Raw genomic sequence first — 14,321 nt, 5'->3', positions numbered from 1 at the left:
TGAAGAGGCGCGCGATGAGCGCTGCAAAGCGGCGAAAGGGCCGAGAGGGAGACAGTGGATGCGTCCGGGACGGCGCAGGGGGTGGATCGTGAAAATCCACCGGAGTGAAATCTGTTAACGAAGTTTGTCGTGAGACTGTGCGGAGGGAGATACGGGTTCGCAAACTCGAGATACAGTAGGACGAACGAGAGACGAAGACGATCGAGCGAGCGGACAAGCCGATGGTTGAAAGAAGAAAACATGAAAAAGTCGTGTAAATGTTCGCGGAGACGATGCCTGCACGTGTCGATTAGCGCGTGTCCACGACAGGCATAGTTTTGCTTGACAAGGGAATATACCGGAAGGAGTGGCAATTTTGCGATTTATCATCAGAGCCGGGGCTTTATCGTCGCTCACGGCACGGGCATCCTATTATCATGTCATGTGAGCTTTATCGTACAAACAACAGCATTAGTAGTGTTACCATCGATCGCGTTCTTCATCAATTTGTTCTCATGCTTTACACTGTGCTTGCAATTAAAATGTATTTATCAACACGAACTACAATAGATTTGTATTAATGATTAATTTTTTCCTAACATCGGACAGTTTTGAAAACAAATGACGTGCACATTATATCTCGGCTACATATAAAACTCACGCTATGCCATGAGATCATTTGCGTAATATAACAAAACATGAGATATGTTATATTGTGTATTAACAAGTATCAAGCCTCAGCTCGAATCGTGGTAACAGTGCATCGCAGTCGAGTTACAACATGACTATTACATACAAAGTGCGATAGGTGAGAGATTGGCAGTAACAATGGAGGACTGATTATTTTTCAGAGTCCTGGCGGCGCCCACCGGGACAGGAAATGGCTACCGTGCCGCTTGGCCGCATGTAACCGGGATATAACGCACTCGATTTTGGCGATCACGCCTCAGATATGAGCGGCGGCAATAATGTCCGTACCCTGTTTATCACCCGAGTGCTTTTGTGTCCCCGTTCGATAATTTTGGCGGATATCGCGATAGCATCACGGTCGCGATTCATTACGCTACGGACGTAACCGAGCGCTGACCCTCCGCAACGGTAACGGCGAAATTAAGAAAACATGGAATATTTACGACCGTGAGATATCTGTGTGCATTTCGGATCAAAAGACTTCGGTACGTCCGGAGTTACGGCGGGCATTACGAGACGTTGTTTAATCCAGCCGTTATTTATCCTCCGGCGCGGCGGAAATTCTGCGTTCTGGAAAATGCAAAACGGAAAAACGTAACGGTCAAATGGCGGTGGCGGTGAGGAAAAAGGGGTGGCGAGATGGAAAGCTCGATCGACATGGCTTCGCAGCAGCGCTCGGTTTAAATCCCGGTTTCATTGCCCGAGAATTTCATATCTTTCCTTTCGCGATGATATTTATCAAACGTAATGCGCGAGCGTGAAGCTCCGTAATTATATATGAATCCATTAACGGAGCGAAATGGGATTGCGAGCCCCGAGATGAAAAGCGAATAAGACGGCAGCGCGCGCGCGTTGGGCAACGGGTGCAGATAGGGACATCCCAGCAAACGTCGCAAACACGCTCTTCTTATTCATGGAACGAAAAACCCGTACGTTGATTAGCAATTTTTCAAGGTATACATTTACACTGGCGCGTTGCACGACGAGATCCGCCTCGCGTTCTGCAAGTTATAATTTAATATTGTTGAGTGCCACTGGCGTTCCGTTTAAGACGTTAGGCGGAGAACGTGCGACCGCCGTTATGCAAACAGCATCAGGGATGCGACGCGTCGGCGATCAGTGCGATCAATCTCGCACGCGAATCATAAAAAATTTCAAAAATCCGGCCAGCTAGAAAATAACGATAAATTGAAACGTCCTGTGTCCCGATGGGAATCCTCGTCAAGCACGTATTTACACTGTAATAATTAAAATCTACGAGAACAGTTCAAATGGAAAAATTTTAACGATGATGAATCGTACGACTAGATGGAAGGTACGATTCACTGATACGATTTATTACCGCGCAGTATTGTATCTCATGAGTCATGACAATTAAAAATTTTGTTTTTTTAACTGCTATAACTTTCGCGAAATATCTATCTTACGAATCTCGCGAGACTTATAGCTATAATTAGAGACCGAATAATCTCTTTATACACAACGTTAATCTTTTATTGATCTGCTCTTTTATTGATAGCCGATTTTATTTGTCCAAAAACAGATTAAAAGTTATTTTTGATAGTGCTTAAATATTTTCTACTACCGTTGTCTTTTAACGTTGATATTTGCCTAATATTTTGTATTTTTAATAAGGTATCAAGTGTCAGAAAAAGTAAAAATAGTCGAAGAATAAGAAATTTATTATTTAAATTAATTTAAGCTACTTAATGAGTCTGAACGTTCGCGAATTATAAATATATAAATAACGTCGTGTTAATGTCTAACTTAGACTTGAAAAGGAAACGAATTCGGGAAAAGGATTCAAGATATATGAGAATCAGAATAACGAGCAGAAGTGAAATTGAGAGATAAAAATACATCTGAGAGATGAAAACTCACCTTTCCTCAGCGTCATCGTTCGGGAGCCCTCCATAGGACTGAACAGACCGTTGCACGTGGCGTCTCCGCTTTGGGCCACCCGGTACACCTCAGCAGAACCTCCCTCGGGCACCGGTCCAGCCGGTAGGGCGACCTCGTGCTCTATGGCTCCTATCCCCATAGCAGCCCTGTTCAGGTTACCCTGCACCGTCTGGCCGCCAGCCTTCTCGTAAACGAAGCATCGGTATCGATCTTCGTTGCTGGACGCGTGGCCGTGATGCAACCGGCCGACCAGGTAACGGCTGCTGCCCTCCTTCCAAGTGGCCAAGCATTCGAGCTCCTCGACTGAAACACGCGAAAGAGACACATGTGCACTTTGAAATTCTCAAGTTGACGATGAGATAGGTCTCTTGAGGGAGACTCGCGAGTTCCGCACAAGTTGCGATCGCGTTAGCAATGTACGCGGCAGGGTGAAATCGCTTAAGCGGCAAGATCGACTTCCGATTCGAATCTTCTTCGATGATCGATCAGTGAGGACATATAAATCTCGTCGATAGTATAAAATCTAAATGCGAAAGGTGCACGACTTTTACGCGATCTTATATCTTTGAGGAATCTTATTTGTTTGAGGAATCTTCTTGATGACGATTCCAAGACGATTTCGAGCTGATTCGTCCTCGTCTTTGCGAGTACTCGAGCGGTCAATACTCTTAAAATAGCTGCCGGGCGGATTTAGTGATGTTTCCTAATCCGCCGTGAGAGCGGAACGCGGCATCGGCGGAGTCTTTGCATGCGAAACTAGCAAATTGTCAACGGCACTCAGCGCCGTTAAGAGCGTTTAAATCTATACACCGTGTGCTCTTACAGTACGCGCAAGAGAGCGAGTCTAGCGTGTAAAGCATTTGAAACTTCGAAAGCGCATTTGGCGTTTCGAAGCATGTTACAAGATAATGGTGAAGCACGGTTGCGGCCTGACACCGGCGCTCCCATGTTTAAACTGTCTGGAGCAACAAAATTAAATGAATTTGAGTTTGACGCTCGGAGCGCTAAACGTGCTTTCGAAGTTTCAGGCGTTTTACACGCTAGACTCGCTTTCAGCGCGCGGTCGAAGCTTCAGCTTGATATACATACATCTCAAAGTTTTATTCTGCGAGGGCGACTCCGTGTGAGTAAAACTATCCCCTAGACAAAGAATCGAAAGGGAAACTCTTAATGATGTGCGCTTAGCAGTTTTATTACCCGAGAGCGAATCTCGGCAGAACAGTCTTCAAAATGTATATTTAGCTCCAGATGCGTCGCGGGAACTTTATAGCGTCTGTTTAGCGATTTATAGGACTGCAGTAGCATCATCACATTGATACATTCGCGTCGCAAATACTTTCATGGCTTCTATTTGCTTTCTTCGAGAGGGTGAATCGCGTCTATCGATAGTGAGATACAAGTCAAGGCGGTTACGCTAATATTTGCGAATAAGGAAGAAAAGTGACTTTTGACCACTGGCTCTTATTTCTGTACTTTCGCGTCACGGAATGATATCAGCCGCTCTAGTTTGCTGGTATTGATGTAATGCATCGCGGCTGAAGCTTAATGTTCGATAGAACGACGAATCGTTGAAGCAACTCTTTCGGCGTGACCATTATCTGCCATTCAATACTGAAAGCTAGAAATGCCGTTTCGTAAAGAGGATTTCGATAGCACTTCTGAAAACGCCATTGTGTGCGCTTGTATGTGTATACGTGAAGAAACGAGCCAATGCAAACGTACGAGAAAAAGCGACGAGCGACACGAGAGAGGTGAGAAACGTCCGGATGGTGGCAAATGTCCTCCAACGATCGGAGAAGGGCGACCACCATGATTTTCGCGTGAAAAACGTTACTGCGATTACTGACCGTTGCCCGCCGGCCGTACTTCGATATCCATTTTCACGTCGCCGCTGAATTTTTATTCACCGCGTGCAATTTTAATAAAAACGTACCTAACGATAATTGACAGAATAAAATGGATGAAAGAGACATTCGATTCTCGATGAAAGAGACATCGTATTCTCTAAAGGATTGAGTCATCATAGATAAATCACAATTTATTAATCTAACGGCTGCAATGATGAATTTATCATGTTACAGAAAATGCTTTTTCTATAATATTTGATCGTTGATTCTTTTTGGACAACCAGAAATATTCTTTTTTGATTTAATGCAGGTTTAATGCAATTAAGTCTACGAAGCATTATGTATAATAGATATTGTTGCATATAACTTATTTTATCTTTTTATCTTTTTATTTAATTTATGTATTTATTCAATTGTTTTCTTTCCATATTATTTAAAATTTATTAAAAATATAATCCACTAGAAAAACCGAACAGCCAGGATTTCAAGCTTTTAGAATGCATTTACAATTGAAAGATCAAGACAGAAAAATATGAAAAGAATTAAAAACTTGTAAACATTTCAATTTGCGCTGGTTGAATTCTATTTATGCTTACAGTTCATTGCAAGTTCCAATATTTTTGCTTTATGATATGTTGTTCACTGCATAAAAGATTAATTTAAAAAATGAAAAAAATATTTTTTAAAAATTGAATAAAATTATATCTTTTTATTTATTATTTGTGTTCTTGATATTTATACAAAATCTGTAATATAAATCAAATCCAAAGGATATCCCAAGAGATTAGAGTAATAAAAAAAAGAAAGAATCATAGTTTTACTCTCCGGATACAAAAGACAAATTAAATAAAAAAATTCAATTCTTTTAGAAATTTATTCATTCATTTTCAGCTTACATTCAACTTATATTCTTTTTACGGAATTACAAAAGTGCCTTTAAACAGTTCCACTATGCGATAAATGAAAAAATTATTTATATCAATTTAAATGTTTGGTGTCAGAAAATTTTTATATCATGTTTCTATATCACATGTTGAAAACCATTTTGGTATATAAATTTCCATTATATGGGAACGCTGACTGGAAATTCGTCAAAGAATCTGTGTTTGAAAGACATCTGTGATAGATCCAGATCGCGTGTATATGTGTGTGTATGTGTATGTGCGTGTCTGTGTGTCGGACGGAAAATGCCAGCGGATGCTCGCGTAGCCGTAGCGTTATTCGTCGCAAAAATGTTTCGAGCGCGGGCAGCCACAGCGCGCCGTCGACGACGACGCAACGCTCGTAAAGACGCTTCCCAGAGCGCTCCTTAAAGCGCCTCCATTGGGAGTACCGAGCCATTCAACGACGGACGGAACGGAAGAAGACGAATGAACGTCGGAGAGAAGAAGCGTGAAGAAAGCGACCTGACGGCACGAAGCGGAGCGGAGTAGCGCGGTGCGGCACGAGCGGGTGAGCGAGCGATCGACTGCGGTGAGCGAGTAAGCGAGCTCGGAGAGATTTCCGTGTGAAAAACGATACCGGGATTCTCCCCGGGCTGTCGCCCCGTTAGAGATCCTCGGCTTCCTTGGCAAGGCGACCTGCGACGAGATCGACAATTATCGGTTTGGAACCGAGACTCCTCAAGCTCTGCTCTAGGCGCGTCTCGAAAGACCGCAAAGAGCGAGAGATCTTAGATATCATCCAAGTCGCCGTAGTTCCCTTAGCCACTTCGGCCTCGTTCTCTCTTTCTGTCATTCTGCTTCTCTCTTTCTCTTTCCTTCTCCTTTGGTCTACCCTCTAGTCGCTCTCTGGGATCTAGAGCTCGAAAAGAGGCAGCCGACGGTATTCCGAGGGCGCGTATCTAAATCACATCTCGCGCGCGAAGGTCCGTCTTTCTTTTTCCTGGGTGACTCTTTCGCGCGGCCCGCTCTTTCGCCGCTGCCGTCGCACTGGACTCGGTTTTTTGATCCCCGAGTAATTTGAGAGGTGCCGTTTGAAGAAAAAGGTCCTATTCCTGGACTTTACTCCAGGCGCTTCCCTCTGGCGCGTCCGTTTACCTTCGCGTCGCTCGTCTACGTCAAAAGCATCCAGCGAAGACACCGATTTTTCGCTTTCTTGAACGCGAACGCAATTCATGCGTTCACGAGGGGGCAAAGAAAATGTCAGCAGAAGGATTGGGACTATCGACTAATCAATTCCGAGAAAATCTGTATTATTTGTTATCAATTATTTACCAAAAAGCTCGAAAATATCAGTGATTAACTCTCAAATTTCGAATTTTTCGAAACAAGGCAATGCTATTGATGACAACGTTCTGACACAGCCTTGCATGCTTTGAATAACTATCACGTACTAGTTTGCGTTAGCACACATGTGTACGTTTTTTTTTTAAATCAAATTGTGTCAATAGAGAGCAGAGCTGCGTATTTGGATGTTGGTTAAACTGTTACATATCACGAAATTCAAAAGCATCAATTGAGCAGTAAAACCTGTTCTCTATGCAGAACGCTGAAATTGCTATATAGAATTACGAGAATTTTCAAATACGAATAAAAATTTATCTATTCTAATCTATGTCTATATCTATGCGACACATCGTGCTCTACCTCTATGGTAGATCAGTTTCTCAACAGGTTGTCGTGAAGTAGGGAAAAAACGGAAGGCATTGATGACGTCCCTTTTCGTGTAAATGGTAGATTCGAGATGAAAGGACCGTAATACCCGTCGATTTAATTCCGAAAAATCTGCCGCCTGACCGATCCGCGAATGCTTTTTTCCCCGCAAAGTGCTCGTTAAAGGTACGATTCGTCGGTTAGATTTCGCTCACGAAATCGTTTTCATTTTGGTGGGTGTTTGAAAACGCGGTACCAAAGCGCATCGAAAGTAAATCCGATCAAACGCGACGAGGAAAATAGAAGAAAATGCAGGTATAAAGCCGCACGCCAGTCGGTTCTTTCATTCACATCGTTCGTTGTATTTACATGACGTACATAGAATCTTTTAATCCGGCGTGTTATCACGAATATGCAGCTATTGCAAAGTTACAATAAAATCGACGGTTGCAAAACACTGCAGCGTTAAATTCATTTCCAAACATTTAATTGCGGTATAAGAGGTGATACAAATTTAATCAGAGATTTCTTTGATTAGAAGAATAGAAATCTATTCTATGCAAGGAGCAAAACACACACATACACGCGATATTTTCCTATAATAAATCCAAATATTTAATATTATATAATTATGTAATAAAAAAATGCTGTAAAACTATATCCACGCTCATGATATAATCAGAATAATGTGTGCATCGATATTTTCCTGCAACCTGATAAACAAATAAATACCTATGGAACACGTATCAATGCAAATGTAAATCACCGTATAAAGCTTCGTATGTAATTTTACCGATACATGTTGTTTTCAATTTGTCAGAGAGCAATGTTTAAATATGCGAATGATGCGAGCATGAAAGTATTTCGCCAGTTTTCAAATGTAAATTGTCAAATACTGAAAGGATAGTTATAAAATGAATATTCAATGAAATGAATATTATTCCCTATCATCTTGTGGTTTTAATAGAAGTTCAGAATCGATGTTGAGGTTGATGAATATTTAGACGTTGTCCACACATTTTGCAATGTAACTCTGTATAATTGACAACGTTCACATATATATGGCAGTTTCGAGACGGATTATCGGTGGCATCGATTACACCGCAATATTAAATTGAACACACGTTGGCCAAAAGTAGACGCATAAACCCCGGTATTGACTACAAATTTAATCTCGCTGTGTGTGCCGCGCTATTAAATGCGAAATCCATCGGGTAACGAGTGTTTAATTGAAGCGCGCAAGATACACGAACTGATGACGGCCTGCCTATCGAAGTCGTCGAGGTGACTGCTCGCATGAAATACCAATCACATTAATAAGGTACGCTACTCAAATTAAGCTGTGGCAATTAGCCAGCGAAGATATACATTAGTCAGATGATGTATGTTAGTCTAAAATTTGATCAATGAATCACTTGCACACTTTGCTTTATACGTGTATATAAAGAACAAAAAATATGGACATAATGCAAATACTACGAGATTTATTTATGACAGTACGGAAATTTTTAATCTTTAACAACATTCTGCATGCAAAAGAAGAGCTATTAGTACCGAAATAACTTTTTTTAAAAACAAAATGTGCGCCAATTTTAGCATAAAAGAGAATAAGAAATATTAAGAACACCATTTTGTTGGTAATAAAATGCTTCTCAAATATTAAGATTTAGGAATTATGGATACCTATTTGCAAAGTTGATTGTTTCCGGTGTTTTCTCGGTGTGCAATCACTATTTTATAAAACTTTCTATAAAGTATCTTACCTGCGCTCTCCGAAGCGGGTACATCGGGACAGGCCTGGTACTTGAAGAGGAGTCTGCTATCATCTGTACAGGTGTCGACGTTGCTTGGTGGATTTGAGCACGTACCGTGACCACGGTTATACGAAAAGGTCATAGGTCCGCGAAAGGGGCATGCTACGGGGGGTGCTTCCTCGCGGAACATAGAGTATAGCAACGCATCCCCCGTGATATACGAGCAGAGAGACGCCAGGGAATTCCTATTGTGGCAGTAAGCTGTAAGAGAAAATTAATTGAAATTAATTCGCACCTTCCAATCGTTACAATATATTAAAACGTTGATGTAAATAACAAAATGAATACGTTAAAAAAATAATAAAAAGAATTGAAAACTAATTTACATGTTATATTTCTATAAATGAGGAGATGTTCAAGATATTTAATAAAATCATTTTAAACACGTTAAATATACCGCCACAAGATAACGATATAAGTTATTTTCCATTTCAAGAGACAAGCCAGTTCACGAAAATAATATGGAATCCAGTTACTTTGGTAGCATTTTCTTTATAGTTCTACAAAGGGAAGCATTAAATAGCTGATTTTATCTTATGCCAAAGCAATGCATTAAATTTAAATTGACATAATCGAAATTTCTTTATTATTACTGGTTTGAATCGTACAATCAGCAAATCCACATGAGATTTATATTAAAAAAAATATCACTATGCGAGCAATTTTCTCAAATGCAATTTTGCCGTTATCGGATTCTGTATTACATATCGATGATAACGTATCAACCGTATAGCGCAAAGTGAATAAAATTCTCTACAAGCCGTCTTACTATTACCCGGTTCACTTCTCTCGGAAAAGTCCCGCGTAGTATCTTCCGCTGCGGCGTGTATCATTTTTCGAACGAACCGACGATAATCGCAGTTACATCTCTTTTTACGAGACTCTCTCCGGAGGGAATCACGACGTTAATAAAAATTTTGCCGGGTAACGAAAAGTTCTTATATATCGTCGGCAACCTGCGCAAGGAGCGAAACTAAAGTCGCGCCGGTCCTCGTCGGCGACGGAAGAGAGAGGAAGACGAGGGTCGAGTTGGACGATGACGAATCTTCCTGAGTAGCAAGTTCATACCCGCGGTAGAAGTTTAACCGAGGGATATTTCCCTCGATTTCTTTCTCTGCGTCGCGGAGAAGTGACAGAGACCGCCGCGAAGGACCTCGCTTCGCGAAGAGACTTAACTTTTCTGCACGCAGGTGTTACCCGCAGCGAGCGAAAAATCGAGCAAAAGACTTTTGTCTTTGGTCTAACTCTTTATTGGTCCGTGCTTTTCGAGCGCTTAAAGCTTCTTCTCTAATTGTAATATTTCCAACGCTCTCACGTTGACACATGGACGTTGTTCGAATTTTTAAGCAACAGGACGGAGGAAGCTATGAATATGTCAATTTTATTTCTAACTATATACTTTAAAAATATTATTTTAAAATATTAAATGTGATATTGAATTAATTTATTAAGTTCATAAAAATAAAACTGGAAAAAGAGGCTTCTCGTGTATCGTATAATATCCATATTAAAATATATACATTGTATTTTATAGAAAGAAATATATTTATTATGTGTTATATCACGTTACATTAAGTTATATAATACAAAAAGCTAAAGTGAAATATTGATTTGTTCTTTTGTGCGAAATGTGCTTACATTCCTATACGATATTAGGTACTTAAATACTGCTATAAATTGTAGTTGGATTTATTCAGTTGTACATCTGATTTATTCAAGGGCCGGGAAAAATCTCATTGCCATCAGTACGTACAATAGACACGCGGTCTTTCAGCTGTTCAGCGCCGTAGAAGCAAAATTCACGTCTCCTTAATAAAGTAGATGTCGCCTTTGGAAATATTGCATTCGCACACTTCGACATTTCACTTGTCCGTATTTTGACGTTCGCAACCGGGTTGCCTGGATTCGCGTCGGGCAGAGGACAAGAGCGCGCGCGTTCGTCTCGCTTCCCATTTTTCCCGGCGACAAACTGTGCTCAACGAAAGCAGCCTGCGAGCGACGGTGCCCGCGGCGTGACACTATGCAGATTAAAGCCCGATAAAACGAAGAGAGAAGAGAAGAAAAACGGAGGACTTTGACAAATCGTCGAAAAATGCCGACGCGAGACGTAGGAGGCGGATCCAGCGCGGACGCTGTCGCGCTTTTTCCGTTCGTACATGTTGACCTACGCTTTTTTCTCTCTCCTCCGCTGAACTACGAGTCGGACGTAGCCCCTGTTCCCTATCGCATCCGGCGGACGAAACTTGGAGCTGCTTCTTGGTGCTCAGTCGCGTTCGATATTCGATAAAACGAAAAAGAAAAAAAAATGGATTCGGTATTTTATTCAAAAGTTATACTAAAGATACTCAACTAGTTTGCGATTTCCTCACTAATTCTATGATAGTTTTTCCCCTTCATCGGCACGTAATACGGATCATGGAACGTTTGCGTGTTATACATGTGTGACACATACTCATTTTGACGTTTAATCAGACATACCAATAATAATTCAAATTTGCGGAAATTTGGAGAAAGATGAAATTATTATATATCATTGCGTTATTCTTGCTGCTAGAGAATACCGCTAAACAATTATTCGACCATTATTATTCGACACCTAGAAATCTGCATTGGGATTTGCGTGAGCATTGGGATTTACTAATCGGAAACAAACACATAGTACACTTAATCCGCGAATATGTAGAGTATGAGTACGAAATACGGCAGCATTTTGTTAGGAATTATTATCGTGTTTCGACGAGTTTGCTCTTCACTCGGATGAACGCATTAACGAGGTAGATAGGAAACGAATATCCGTAGAATGTCGGAGGGTGTTCCTGATCTCCTTTACATGGTAAACGAGATTGGTAGTCGCGGGGCGGAATTAGCGAAACCGTTTTCGTTACTGCTTCGCTAACGTCGCTCTCGTCGCGCTCGTCGTTCACGCGCACGGCAGGGAAAATCGTTAAGTTCTCGTTCAAGAATAATTTCAGGCGCTGCGATTCACTTGGCATTCTCTCCTTCCCTCTCTTTCTTCGTCATCGCGTCGAGCTTTTAATTAACGATCGGCATCCTAATGAACGAACGGTACCCCTTCGAGGACCGCTGGCAAATCGTTATCGACCAGCCGAGATAACGACGGACGACTCGTATTTTTCCGTACTTATTTTTCTATTTTTCCTTTTTTTTCTTTCTTGTACTCACTCTCTTTGTACTGGAGAACGTTGGAGTGCTTCTCGTGAATGACGACGCAGCGGTAGCATGACTTCCTGAAACAAAAAGACGAGCAGCTCTGTCTTAATTCATGTTCTTCCTGCTGTTCCCGTTAGCTCATTGTTGTTTTCATTCTCACGTTCACAAGTTAAACGAATAAAATGGAACGACTTGGATAATACATTGTTAATGATTAAAACCGAGAAACTCGAGAGCTTGAGATTCAGATTGCTCCGACAATTCGACGATATCTACCGAAAATAAAATGACAGAAAATAATTGTTATTAAGGATAAACGAAATCTGGTTACACATAATTGTAAATCGTAGGTACATGCTGATTTAAAGTTAAAGTTATAGGAAATCTTGATGATTTATTTTTTCAATAAAGTTGGACAATTTACACAAAGCTATTTTATTTCAACTCTATTTAATATAGAAAAAAAACGAGAACGAGCAGCCTTTTTGCTATTTTATCTCATGACTTGTTTCTCTGCCAACTTTTTGTCTTGCCTGACGATGTATCAATCGGACTGCACAACCGAGCTCGATAGAAATCTTCACAAAAACTCCTAGGATCAGCTTATGATCAGCTCGTGACACAAGCATTACACGACGAAATAAAAGCCAGACTTCTATCGAGGCTTCATTAGACTCATTACGTTCCTGAAGCCGCGTATTCTTCGCGTTTACAAGAGCAAAGAGTATATCCGGACGGTAATCTCATCGTGAAAAATTGCATCGTTGTTCGTGTTACAGACCGCGTGCCGCGATTTTATCTCTTCGCAGATAAGTAATATAGATATTGTTTCTTTTCATTGTAATTGAAATATTCAGGCTGTTTAATTCCTATCTTTTCATCACTTGCCAAATTTTTCGGAGCAAAAGAAGAAAAATATTTAGATGCCTAATCATGCAAATAAAATTTTTTTAAACGATATAATATCCTATTTTACGGAATATAAAACGCTGGTTGTAGAGATGAAAAGAAGATTTGGATTGTTCAGTTGACCGATTTCTTTATATTAGCTTTAGTGACTAAGGTTTCGTTCGATTGGATACATGTACTGTACATGATATCTGAAACCTACATATAGAATATATAGAAAATTGCAGAGCGAAAATACAGTCTCGTTACAATCGTTTGCGGTGCACAAAGAGATTAAAATAAGTATGATACCCCAATAGATACAATACGGAGAGAGGCAGCTTCTTTACTTCGTTACGATACTTGAAGAAACCAATATCCGATCAGGAAGGAATTGTGATCCGCTATTGCTTGATTATTTATTGCAATATTTAATTCGAAAAAGAATGCTTTTAAATTTTATAATATTTATATATTTAACTTGTTATTTGCGCAAGTAATTCGAGACAGCAGAAGGTATTTCACTTGTGACAATTTATATTTATGAAAAATTGCAGTATTATATTCACAAAAATGTTTTATTTTACGTATCATCGCGTAGTAAAGTAGAAGAAGACACGCGATATATCACTTACTGATCTACTAGGAGAAACTTATCGCCTTCGTTGTGGAGACAACTGCCTTTGGTGGATAACTCGTTCTTAGATATCACTATTGATTGCCTCACGCCACTTTGGAACCACGTGCCTTCCCACTTCGCTGGAAACGAGCATTCTGAAACAGCAAAGAATAGATCAAGGTTAAAAAGCGTTTCGCGTTTCGCCTAATGTGCCGTATAATGTGCGCGCATCACGTACGTTTTTACAAGATTAAACATCTGTCCAGTCAATTTACGTCAAATCCACATTGAAAATTTCAATTTGCGGAGAAAAATCTTTAACGAAAAATCTCCGAGTAATCGTCTTCGAACAATGATAATTGATTATGATATTCGCAGAGAAGGACATCACAAGACAATGTCCATTTCCGGAATGTTCTCCCTTAAACAATATCCATATTTTCGGGACGGGGCTCATCGTATCATCTACACGTCTACACGCCACAAGAAAAAACGGACGGACGTAATGTACCCAATGAAGTAATTCGGGACAAATCGAACGCAGAACCGAAGACAAGGGGAAAAGTGTGAGACCAGGAAAGAGAGAGAGAGAGAGAAGGAAGAGAAATACGATATAGAGATGTTTGAGGGGGTGAGAGAGAGAGATAGAGGGAAGTTGGAGGGAACACAATGTTGGTGGCGAGATGGGAATTCCCGGGACGGGATAATCCCGAGGGCGAGGCGAATTTCCGGAAACTACTGCTAGTATGGAAGGGATACATCCAGCCGAGTTATCGACGATAATCGAAATCCGGAGGAGTCCCTCGTGCCTCGTTCG

General features: G+C 40.7%; 1 protein-coding gene across 4 annotated transcripts in view; it reads right to left on the bottom strand.

Annotated features, from left to right (window-relative positions):
* LOC105285825 overlaps positions 1-14,321 on the bottom strand; it is a 253,884-nt gene that overhangs the window by 57,485 nt on the left and 182,078 nt on the right. For all 4 annotated transcript variants that reach the window (XM_011350327.3, XM_011350328.3, XM_011350329.2 and 1 more), the window contains 4 exons: positions 13,521-13,659; positions 12,010-12,074; positions 8,776-9,027; positions 2,551-2,874 (listed from right to left, as the gene is read on the bottom strand). In XM_011350327.3, the coding sequence (XP_011348629.2) occupies positions 2,551-2,874; positions 8,776-9,027; positions 12,010-12,074; positions 13,521-13,659 (780 nt within the window). The remainder of the gene's footprint in view (positions 1-2,550; positions 2,875-8,775; positions 9,028-12,009; positions 12,075-13,520; positions 13,660-14,321) is intronic.

The sequence above is a fragment of the Ooceraea biroi genome, chromosome 8 (genome assembly GCF_003672135.1).
Source record: "Ooceraea biroi isolate clonal line C1 chromosome 8, Obir_v5.4, whole genome shotgun sequence".
In the NCBI taxonomy this organism is placed as follows: Eukaryota; Metazoa; Arthropoda; class Insecta; order Hymenoptera; family Formicidae; genus Ooceraea; species Ooceraea biroi.
This window is presented reverse-complemented; position numbering and strand designations above follow the sequence as displayed.